The 12,218-nt window shown below is 40.1% G+C and overlaps 1 protein-coding gene across 1 annotated transcript in view; it reads right to left on the bottom strand.

Annotated features, from left to right (window-relative positions):
* SEZ6L2 (seizure related 6 homolog like 2) overlaps nucleotides 1-12,218 on the bottom strand; it is a 616,191-nt gene that overhangs the window by 200,656 nt on the left and 403,317 nt on the right. The window contains exons 4-5 of the mRNA XM_044086316.1: nucleotides 6,319-6,452; nucleotides 2,968-3,160 (exon numbers count right to left, since the gene is read on the bottom strand). Coding sequence (XP_043942251.1) covers nucleotides 2,968-3,160; nucleotides 6,319-6,452 — 327 coding nt within the window. The remainder of the gene's footprint in view (nucleotides 1-2,967; nucleotides 3,161-6,318; nucleotides 6,453-12,218) is intronic.

Consider the following 12,218-nt stretch of genomic DNA (forward strand, 5'->3'; position numbering starts at 1 on the left):
GTCTGTACCTATTAGAGATATAAGTGCCAGAGCAGGGGTAAATTTCCAATTTCCCATTCACTGATCTGAGATACATTTAAACTGGGTTAGGGAAGAATTGCTTCACATGGATTGGAAGCCTGTGCCAGAGAATGGGTAGTTTGTCAGACACATACCTGTCCCTCCAACATGCCCTATTGATGTTGCAGAGGAGGTTTTGGTCCTTAGATTGGGTAATTCTGATGCTATTTGTTTTGCCAATTCTCAGCAGGTCCATCAGAGTGGGATCAGATGATGCTTTGTAGGCCAAGCATAGATCACCTCTCAGCAGTCTGTAGGAGACCAAGTACAGGGATAACGCTTTGAGGTGGTCAGTATTGGACATCTTTGTGCCCTGTATTTTGTTTTATGAGGAACCTTTGTGGACACTCCAGTTGTATATGCCTGGTCAGATACATGCCATAGGAAGCACTGTAGTCAATGACTGGCCTGACAAGGGCCTAGTAGAGTTGAACAATTACATCCTTGGACTTAGATGTCATAACCGTGCTTATAAGTTGTGTAACATTGAATGGCTTCTTGAATATTGTAAACACATGATGTTCAAAGGCCAGTATACTATTTACATGCATTCCCAATTCCCTGACCACTGGGTTTAATCTTAGGAGTGTAATATTACTGTGTTAGTTTCAATGGGTAGCAGTCTTCCCAAAAGATACTATTATGCATTTCTTAGCACCGAGTTTTAGACTGTGACTCTGACACCAATTATTAGTATATGCCAGACCATCTTGGAGGTCATTTGTGTCTTTGTGGGATTCTGTGATTGCACCTAGTTTGCAGTCATCTGCAAATACAGTCAGCCAGAGACCTTGATGTTAGCCTTGACTTCAGAGAAGTAGATGCCAAAAAGGAGCAGACCCAGCACTGAGCTTTGAGGGACTCCAGTAGTGACTGACCTCTTTGTAGAGGAAGACCCCCCCCCCCTCCATCCTAACGTCTTGGGTCCTATCTGTGAGCCAGCTGGCTATCCAGCAGATGACACAGGTGTTTATACCTAATTTTGTGAGTTTGTCTACAATGCTTGAGTGGAGTATTGTGCCAAATGCTTTGGCCAGGTCAAGGTAGTCAGTATGCACTATTTTGTCCTCATCGATTGTGTTGGTGAACTTCTTGAAGAAGTTCACCGAGTTAAGTAGGCGTGACTTGCCCCTGACAAAACCAGACTGGATTGGATGCAGTGCCTGAAGCTTTCTTACATTATTGTTTATCATTTCCATGATAATTCTTTTCATGGAATTGCATATGAAAATAGTCAGAATTATGTGACTGTAGTTACCTGGCTCTTTAGATGGCCCACCCTTGTGCAGAGGGCTGAGAGTTGCAGTCATCCATTTGAATGGCACAAAGACAATGAAATAGTGATTCTAGTGGTCTTGATAAGTCATGTCTCATTCTATTATGGAGGCATCTTGGGATATTATCAAGGCAGTGTTCTTGGCCTTCAGAGTGCATTGAGGATCTCTTCCCTAGGATAGTTGGAGGAGTTATGGTTGAGGGTACTTGCTAAGGGGTGAATGGCTGAAGAGTGGGTTAAAATTTAAGCAAAATTTTTTGACTAGTAGATTGGCTATGTTTTCCAGTATGCTACGGTGGTGCAGCGGTTAGCGTTGTTGCCTCACAGCAAAAGGTTCTCCGGTTCGATTCTCGGCTGGAGTGCCTTCTGTGTGGAGTCTGCATGTCCTCCCCAAGGTCAAGTGACATTTAAAGACATGTAGGTGCATGCGTGAATGAGTGTGCCTTCTTTGAAGATTGGGCATCCGGCTGGCACCTTGGCACTGTAAAACTCCACTGCCGATCATTAGCAGACCAGAGTTATGCTGTGGCGACCCCTAACCGGGAAAAGCTGAAAGAAGATTGGCTATATTTTCCAGCTCAGTATACATGACTTCATTTAGAAGTAGTTTAGCAAATTGTTGTGTACTGCCTTTGAGGTTGTGGACATAGCTGAGGAATGCTCTGTGATTATCCTTGGCCTGGAAAGCTATTTTTACCTCCAATTTGGCTTTGGTAGACTTAATTAGCTCCCTGAGTTGCTTGTTTAGATTGATGAGGGAGTTTTTACCTTGATGGGCTTTGCACTTCCTAATTTTTCCATAATTTCCTTTTTTTGTTATACAATCTGTTGGTGTTGGGATTCCACCAGCGTGGCATATCTTTTGAGCTTGTTCTGTGCTTATTTCAGGTAGGTACAGCTATCTTTATGCAGCCATTAACATGATGAGTTTCTGTGAACAATTCTGAAAGGGGAGCAGTGTTCTCAGGATGTGGGAAGGGGCTTGAAATTTTGCCAGGGTCTCAGTTAATAGCAGGAAGTTTACCTTAGAAAAATTCTTAAAAGTTCCAGGGTTAGCTAGCATACTAAGGTTTACTTTTATTTCAAAGGAGCCCGCTTTCTGGTCTCATCTGACTAGTAAAAACATTACACTCAGAGGTAAGGTGGGTGCAATGTTCTGCCATGTTTGCAAGGATGAGGAGAAGTGGGTTAGCACCCATAGTGGGAATCCAGAATAGTCCAGGTTATTTGTGTTTACAAAGTCCAAGAATCTCTGTGCCTGCATGTTTGGAGTCATGTATGATTCAGGGTTTAGAGTGGGGTAATTAAAGTCACTCATGAATATAGTGTTGGGTTGAATGGGGAGTGTCTCCAGAATGTTTAAGTATGTCTTTTGGGTTTTCTGGGTCATAGAGAGGGGGACCTATAGCTTGCAAGGCATAAAAAAATGAGGCTTCTAGAACTTTAGATGAAACTGAAACAACTGCACAAGCAGCCTGGTCTCCAAAATTTGATCATGTGCCTAATAATTCATGTAATATAATCTGTTATTTCTGTCTCAAGATAGATGTGTTTTAGGTACCTACACAAGGTTAAATCAGACTCTGTATCAGAATCCATTCACAATCTTCCTAAGCACATGCACTGCCTACCTTGGTAGTGAAACTTAAACACACTGGGAGATGTTGACTGGTAGCTCTGGAAGTGGATCAAGACCTGATTGGTCAAGCTGCGGATCACCTGACCTTCCACCATCAGTGACTCATTGGCCAGAACTACAGGTTCTTCACCTCCAAGGCCCTCCACTGTCAATGAATCATCTTTAGAAAGGTTCAGACTTTTGACCTGATTGGAAAAGAAAAAAAAAAGAACAAGACAACCCAGGTAACAGAAGCAGTCCCATATGATTACATACATCACTACAAATGTATTCAATGTTTTTCTCTCCTACAAAGCTATAGAGGTCAGAAATTAGTTTTTTTTTATTTGACAGTACAAAATAGTGTGTCTATCAAAGCACAATTGTCGAAGGTGATCTTTGGTATATAGCCAATAAATAAATAAATAATTAAAATAAAATCTGGAGAAATTACACAATCATTTGATGGCTGCAAGTATGGATAATCCTTCAGTGAGGTGTATTACAAATATCACTGCCTCATTTTTCCATTTTCTTACCCATCCTAAAACTGAGTACATTGCGCCATTTTGCAATTTCTTAATTCAACATCTTGTTCAACTTGAGGAGGTACAAAGATTGCTTATGAAAAAAGGAATTGAGGAATTTAATAACATGGCATCCCATAACAGATTAAGAGAGAAGCCTTTATTCTCTGGTTCTTATATATTAGTTTGTGGAGATTTCTGCCTGAGAGGCAATGAGAGATCCTCTTCCCCCAAAAACCTTTGCCACAGTAAGGAGAGCAAACACTCTTGCAAGTAACTACTTAATAAAAATGAATATTAATAATGCCAGCAGGAGGAATGAGTAAATTGTGCAAAATTAAGGGACGGAATTAGGGGACATGCTGCACCTCAAAAAATCCAAATCCCATCGAGCTACACGCTCGAGAGACTTGAACCTCAGCACTGAAATAAATAGGACATGCTGGAGGGACAGATTCATAACCCAGGGGCTCCCTTCACTATGGAATAAAATCCCAGTCCAGGTTAGGCAGAGTCCCTCATTGACTCTCTTCAAGAGGAATCTTGATGAGTGGATGGGAGATCATAGGTTTACCCCGGGTATCACTTCTGTGTCACTGTTAGACAGAGGCACAGTATACTAACCTCGAAAAAGGGCATAGCAAAATTTATTTAAAATGGGTGGCGAAAGCCAAACATACTCTGGCTAGGCTTATAAATGCCCTAGGGCAGATAGCCTAGTATGAACCTATGAACCTATAAAAATTCTCTTGTTTGTGGAATACAGCCCAGAATAACTGCAGAACTCAAGCATGCATGTGACATAATGTTATTCTAATGAAGGATAGCAATAAAAAAGAAAATGTTCTTTGAAACAGGATTTGCACCCTGTTCTATGTGTGTGTGTGTGTGTGTGTGTGTGTGTGTGTGTGTGTGTGTGTGTGTGTGTGTGTGTGTGTGCACGCGCTTATGTTTTAGTTATTTATTGACCGGGGAAGAGTTCTGGACTATTTCCAGGCTCAGCCACAGAATACATACATGTTTCAGATGAAATAGAACATTTTGGTGAATAGTAAGCATAGCAACAAGCATGTAAAACTACACAGAAAAGGTTTCACGTTTAAATATATACAGGATATACAGAGTCATTGCAACTTAAAAGTATAGAACAGATTAAATAATATTGTCACAGGAGGATGTCGCTGGAAAAGCTGTCAGATTTGTTTGCATACAATAATATCCTCTGTGTGCTAAGGTATATTTACAGTGAGTTAAGACTGTGTATATCATGTTATTTCTTCTTACCATTAAGTAGTAATGTTAATCTGAAAATGTAAATGTCACTCTCTGTATGTCTGGCAGTTAGTTCAAAGGATTAAGTTTATGCTCTGTTAATAAACTACTTCCTGTTGTCCAGGGCTTGATCCTCTCTCAGCCTCCATTTGCATACAGTATGACTCTGAGCAACCCAGACTGTTACCTCCTCTCACAAGAAGTCAAGTGGTTGATGGGGCTATATCATAATGAATGATAACAGGCAGAAAACTTAAGAGGCCTGAGATCAGCAGGGGCAGAGGAACACACAGAAAAAAAAGCTTAAAAAAGTATAATGGGTCAGGATAATATTGGGCTAGAGACCCTTCAAAAAAAAAAAATATATGTCAATGTAGGTCATAGGTCACAAGCCAAGGTAAAAGGCAGTAAATGATTACTTGGAATACAGACAAGTTATCAGTGTATGACAGTAATGACCAGGCAAAAGACATTATTTGGCTTACCAGAGATCTGCTGCCTTACCATGGTTGTGTTGATGGTGGCAGAAGGAATTGGTGTTAGATCCCTCAGTAGAGATGTAAGAAATACCTTGTGGAATAAGGGCATAAAAAGACCTTCTATGACAATAAACATAATTTCCTCCCAGCACCTCCCATAATCTCCAATGCAAGCTGACAGCACTGCATACTCATACCCCTGCAACAGTGAAGGGGAATGCATGCTTAAGTAAATCAAATGTTTCGATCTTGGCTACTCTAGTGCATCACACATATGAGCATCATGCCTGGAACCAAGTCAATAGGAGAGTTTTAGTTTTTATTTTATTTATTAATCCTTTATTGACCAGGTTAGTCCCACTAGGCCTCCCTTCAGGGGAGACGCAGTATTTGTATTCTTATGGAAAATTTGGCCAGGCCATTGGGGAACTTCTCCTAATCTTTTAACTAGGTGCCATGGGATCTTTTAAATCCACCTGATCTACCACCACCTCAAGGAGACGCAGCAATCCCTTTATGTTACTGCAGTCTCCACAATTGATCTACCTTGTTAATGACCTTGGGAGAGCAGTCCTGACCTTAATGTGTTTGGAGAGTGAATGTTGACAAGTCCAGAGATAGTTCAATTTACAGAAAATCAAAACAGAAGAATAAAATCAGGACTATGTGATGAATGTCTTACTGGAAGTGTAATACACATTGTAGCATTTGCTACACAACTAATCAATTCCAGTGAGCAGCAAAAAAATAAAAAGACACATTTCTCACTAAGAAATAAACTTTATCGCTTCTCATCAGTCTATCAGTGCTCTGTCTAAACCCAGGACATAAGTGTTGTGAACTGCTGTCTATTTTAGGACTTCAGCAACTTAATTCTCGGTTTTGTTTCTGTAATGTTAAAAGTGGCATGTATGTATTCTGTGAGAAATAACTCATTTGGAAGAACTCCTGCCCACATATACAATTCCATTTCTGTGCTTTGCAATACGACTGACATGGTTACTGTCACATCATCATGTTAAAAGCTGTAAGTAGTGGAGACGTAGGTTTCCAATTATAGTAAGAAGATGGCGTAAGCAATCTTACCTGAAGTTCGATCCCATATCCAGTATAAACACTGATTGTATAAGTGCAGTCCAGCCCTCCATAAAACAGCGATCCAGAGTATTCAGGCGATTCCACATAACCTTCTACATCACTGAAGTTGCTGTTGCACAAAACTAGTGGAAAAAGGAAATATTTCATGCTAATGTGGCCTTGTGAATTCTTAAGCTCTCACATTAAAATAAACTGCTGCAATTAATGAGAATTTCATCCAATATGTCACTACTGCATAAAATTACTTTTTGCAGTAAGATCGTTCTTGGCATCCTGCATACAAGCATTTGCTTATACAAGGAATGAAAAACATGTAATGGAAAATGGGTGGTGAAGATCAATCAGGTATAACATTTTGCATGTTGCTTTGAGAAGATTCCTTTCTATAATTTAGCGTGCATTCTGTGCAGAAGGAATACAGTACTTTAAGGAGTTCCTTTAGAATGACATCCAGAATTCCAAACATCTAATAAGTAGAAGCATCACAGACTCATATTAACTACGCTGACAGATTATGTTTTATTGGAGTTCATCAAAACTCTCAGCCTGAAAAAAAAATCTTAACATCCAACCATCTACTTAAACAAGAGTATCCTTCAGGCCACAACATTAGTATTGTTACTGAAGCTACCATCAGAGTGCTCAAGACAATCTCCCACCTAGATTTTTCTGCCATTAATTTTTTTGCCTGCATTTTCCTCAGTATTTTATACAATTTACATTTTACCAGCATATGAAAGTGATTAATACCTCACATAAATAATAAAATAACATCCTGATGCGAAAGTATGTCAAAATTCACCACCACCTAAACCCGTGCTTTTCAGCTGCTCTGATGCAGCCATAGTGTTATGAATTTTGCCCTCAGATTTAACTTTACCCTTGCTTATTCCAGATTTACTGATTTCTTTCATGGAGTTACATATTTAAGAGCGCCTGCATAATTAAATAGGTGATCTAAGCCAAAACATTTCTTAAAACTGGTATGTGGGCTCTAGTTAATGAAGTCCTTTTATTCTGAGAAATAAGTGTGCCTCTTTCTTGTAGGGTTACCACCTGTCCCACTTTGAGAGGGACAGTCCCTCTTTGGGCGGTTGTGTCCTGACCAAAAATATTAAAAATGGCAAATGTCCTGAGATTGTAGGACATAATTATGTCCCATATATAATGTAATAGTTGCATAAAATAGTTATTTCTGTATCTAAAATACCTACATGTTACAAGAAACAGGATAAGCAACTAAACTGCTACAAGAATAAGCTTATTTTTAGGCAAAAAAGGAAAGTTCTAGCCTTTGTACTGACCTTGGGTTTGTGTCGGCCTGTAAAATCTGATGTGTGTCCTGAAAATGTCCCACTATGGCCATTTGAAAAGGTGGCAACCCTACTTTCTTGCCCTCTGCTATAATATTTTTTCAAGGCTAGTGATATGATTTTTCTTGCTCAGCTATGCCCACACCAAAGCAATGCATCTGTAGTTTTCCAGCAGTTTGCCACACACGTCATTTATAGCATCTTAACACATTAATATATAAAACACGTTAAAATATGCACTTTCATAGGAATCATAGGAATGTTCAAAGCAACTGAGTCTTGTGACCATTACGCCTTGCCGATACCTACCTTTACACTGTACCCCCAAGGAGCGCTACGTGATTCAAGTCCAGGATAAATTTATGAGTACTTATTCAAACATCCAGGTCCTGGTTGAGGATAAATAGTGTATCACACTGCCACGATGGTACAGCAGTTAGCGCTGTCGCCTCACAGCAAGAGGTTCTCCTGTTCGATTCTCGGCTAGAGCGGCTTCTGTGTGGAGTCTGCATGTTCTCCCCATGGTCGAGTGACATTAAAGACATGCAGGTAGATGCCTGCGTGAATGGGCATGCCTACTTTGAAGGTTGGGCTTCGGGCTGGCAACTCGGTACCATAAAAATCCACTGCCGATCATTAGCAGACGGAAGTTCCGCTGTGGCGACCCCTAACTGGGAAAAGTCGAAAGACTTTACTGCTTTACCTGCAACAGGGATTGATTCAAGAGGTCGGAGATATGCTAAGTAATGAACCTCTCTCTCCCCCTTGATTTATTAATCTCCTGGTACAGATTTAGATCTCTGGTTCTGGCATTTGTGGGACTGTTAGACTTGTGTAGATGCAAGAGATCCAGAACCTCTGGACTTTATATAACCGAAGGCAAGACATAGATCTTCTCAGGTAGGAATCTCAGGGATCTTTCTAATTGTTTGATTGCCTAACAGAAAAATATGCAAATAAACTACAGAAAAGAGACTGTGATGATGGGCACTTTAAGTTGGGGTGCACAAGTGACCTGTTTTGCTGTTTAAGGAGGTACAGACATTGTACTTATCTTTTCTTGCTTATCTGAACTACCTAAGGGAACTATGGCTGTCTCAGCCTTACAGAGGCAACCGCAATGAGGTTTTCCTTTTCTTTTCTAGTTTGGCAGAGGTTAAGGGTATGTGTGTGTGTATATACATATATATATATATATATATATATATATATATATATATATATATATATATATATATATATATTGTTAGACCCAGACTTTGTTGTAGTCCTGAGTTTGATTCCAACAGCCTCCATTTTCTTCTGTATGAATCAGAACATTTCACTTAATCAGACATAGCTAACTGGTCTGCCCTGAAAACATACATTTGTCTACAGGTCTTACATATTTAACAAAAATAATGTATTTTCTTCCCTTTTGTAAGAACTTTGGAAAGACAGAAATAAATGGAAGGCCGTCTTTTCCAGGAAATGTAGACAGTTTTTGCTGCCCAGACCTCCCCTTGCATGAGACCGTGGAACAGAATTTCTTCAAATGGTTACTCTCCTGTGCAGTAAACAGATTTGTTTCTGGCATTCCCTACTCCTCCCTTAGGATTTAAAAAAAATTCTGTCCAGCTTCCACTCATGTAAACTGAAAAAGGGTGTGCTCAATTTGTTCACCACAGAATTTAGGTTCAATGGGATGTAAGTGAACATGGGGGAAGGCCTAGCTGGCACTTGCTATACCCCAAGCTATCACTGCTAGACTACTCAACAGGTATGAATGAGTGCACCCTGCTTGCATATGTAGCACATAATCATGATGCTGTCTGCAGTGCACTTAATGTGCCACACTAACAAACTGATCTGAATGCTTGCAAAGCCAGAAATCAGGTCATCATGTTAGTTATAAGGATATATTTCTTCATCATGGAGCAGTCAGATACTCCTTGCACTTTAAGGAGGGCAATATTAGCCATCCATACTAGATCTGGATTAGCTATGATCTATTACTAGTGTCTGCATACTTTCAAAAGGCATGTCTGGGTTGCTGAGCATCTCGTGGAACAAATGTTGTAGTATTTTACATGTGCATGATAGCAGAAGGTGATAAGAAGTCTTTAATATATTTAACATTCTAGCTCCCCTTCATCTCTGCCTTACCCTTCCTCTACCTGACCCACGTCCACTAGTGTGCTTCTGTGGATAACATGTCTATCACTTATTCTGGCAGTTCAATTTCATAGGTCTATAGCTCTCTACACGAGGAGTACTTTCTGAGATCAAGGAAGTAGTTAGTTCCTATAACTTGCTGCCTGTACCCCTTCTTCCCCATCTCCTCTTCTTGTTAAGGATGACCTCTTCATATTTCCCTGACATGATTCTGTGCACCATTATCAAATTTCCCTCAAATTCCTTCAGTTATCAAGTGAAACATGCTCTAGTTCCCCTAATCTCTGGTCATATCTGTCCCTCTCGAGCCGACAGATCTTTCTGGAAGACTGGATTCCTTCCAGCAGCTTAATATCACTAGGTCAGTTCACACTTCATAGAGGAAATCAGTGGTAATATTATGTTCTCTGGGTGTCGGTGCTTTTCCCATAGGCTTCCATAGCTTCCTCGTATGGCATCCTGCTAAAGATACCATCATAAATTTTGTCCCTTATTAGGAATAGACTGTGTAAACTTGTGTCCTGTATGGTCCCCAAGGAACACCTCTGAAGTGCCCAGTGTCAGACTCTTTTTTTATCAGTTCATTGATACTGCTAGACTGGTCTAATCATTGCTGGAGTATTGAAGTGCCATTTTTATCTCCTCCCCAGCTGTGACCTAGATCAGTTGTCCAGATATTTGTTGCTATGGATTCCTCTGGGTTTAAATCTCTCTGTCCTGAGCTGAGCAAACACAGGTGTTAGTCATCTGGTAAGCAGCCTACCTGCCATGTAAAAAGGAGGAACAGAACTGAGAGTGATCCTGTCTTGCTATGAATCATTGAAACTATCTGTAATCCTGCTGGGTAGGAATGTGATTATAGGGACCCTGGATGATCAGCTATGTGTTTGATATATGCAGTAAAAGAAGCACCTGAAAAGTGAGTAACTTTAACTTGATTATCTCTCAGAACGTCTTCAGTCTGTACATGTCCAGGATTGTGCTCCATGAGTCATCATTTTTTAGGATTAGGAGCAGGCTGGAACCAAAAACCTTGCTTTGTTCCTCTAAAGGTATTATTTCTATGACCTTGCACTGTAGACATTGAGCTTACATTGGCTTTGTTAAATTTATATGGTCTGGTGGGATGAGTTGCATTCCTAAAAAAGAGAAAAGGCTATGAACTTTCATCTTGTAACCTGCAGAAACAATCTCCCTTACACATCTGTCCACAGTCAGCAGCAGTTGGTTTTGAAGAAGGGTATTCTCCATCCCAAGATATGTGAAAGGAGCAGGGAGGTCAGGGAGAGAAAATTGGGATAGAGTAGTGCTGTCCAGTCCCATCCTAGGTTGTAAGAGAAGTCGTGTTGTTAACCAGGTAACTCACTGGACACAAGCATTCCTTTTCAGGAGCATCCTGGGAACACCCTTTGGTCTATTTATTTATTAGAATTTGCTAACCAAAGTTGAGCACTGACTCATGAAGATATTTCTCAAATTCAGCTCAGGGAATCAAATCCTAGACTACAGGATAAAGGTCATTTGCAACTCATAGCTTTAAATCCTCTTTGCTAACTGACAGACATGTTAAGACACTTGTTCTGTATTAAGTTTACAAGTGGACATTACAGGAATCAAATCCAGGATTTCAGGATGAAGCAAACTAACAGCTCCAAGCCTTAATTCTGTGAGCTATACTGCCAGTCAGATTTGCACTTTGCTCCTGCCTCTACTACATCTCCATGTTGACTTCTTTTTTAAAGCCCTTCCTCCATCTGCAATGGTCTTCCTAAGATTGCTTTCTACCAAAAGGGTATTGCTTTTTCGGGCATTTTCTATTGTATCTCTGACTTAGAGAGTGAAACAGCTGCTTGATTGACTCTGTGTCCCGTAGTCCTCCAGTTTATGAAGCATTTCCTGGGAAGTAGAGATGCAAACAATAAACCTCTGTCTAAGAAGGTAGTCCAAGATCAGCCATTACCATAATTTGGGAGAAACTGGATTCTAAGCTGAGCATTCCTACACATGACCATCTCTGTTGCTGCTCACCTGCTGCTAAGAATAATTACATCATAACCACATTTAGTGGCAATACGTACCCTACTTAGAGTCATCTGGGGTAGTCTAGATAGTCTGTCTGTTATGACCCCATCAGGGATTTTACTTGTCATAGTCACCACCTGCTTGAGGATATTTCCTTGGTATTCAATCATATATTTTATTTATTTATTTAAGTGTGATGACCAGGGAAGTCCACTGGGCCAAGAAGAGCCCGGGGAGAAAAGCTCCACAATAATTGCAAGTTACATTTCACATGTTACAAAAAGACATAGTTCATACGGCTAATTAAACATTTACAGATAAGCTCCATGATATTTGCAATTGGCTTGTCACAATGTTACAAAAATGAAAGACATAATTCAATACAGAAATTTCAGCATT

The sequence above is a fragment of the Protopterus annectens genome, chromosome 10.part0 (assembly GCF_019279795.1).
Source record: "Protopterus annectens isolate FY-2018-M chromosome 10.part0, PAN1.0, whole genome shotgun sequence".
NCBI lineage: Eukaryota > Metazoa > Chordata > Ceratodontiformes > Protopteridae > Protopterus > Protopterus annectens.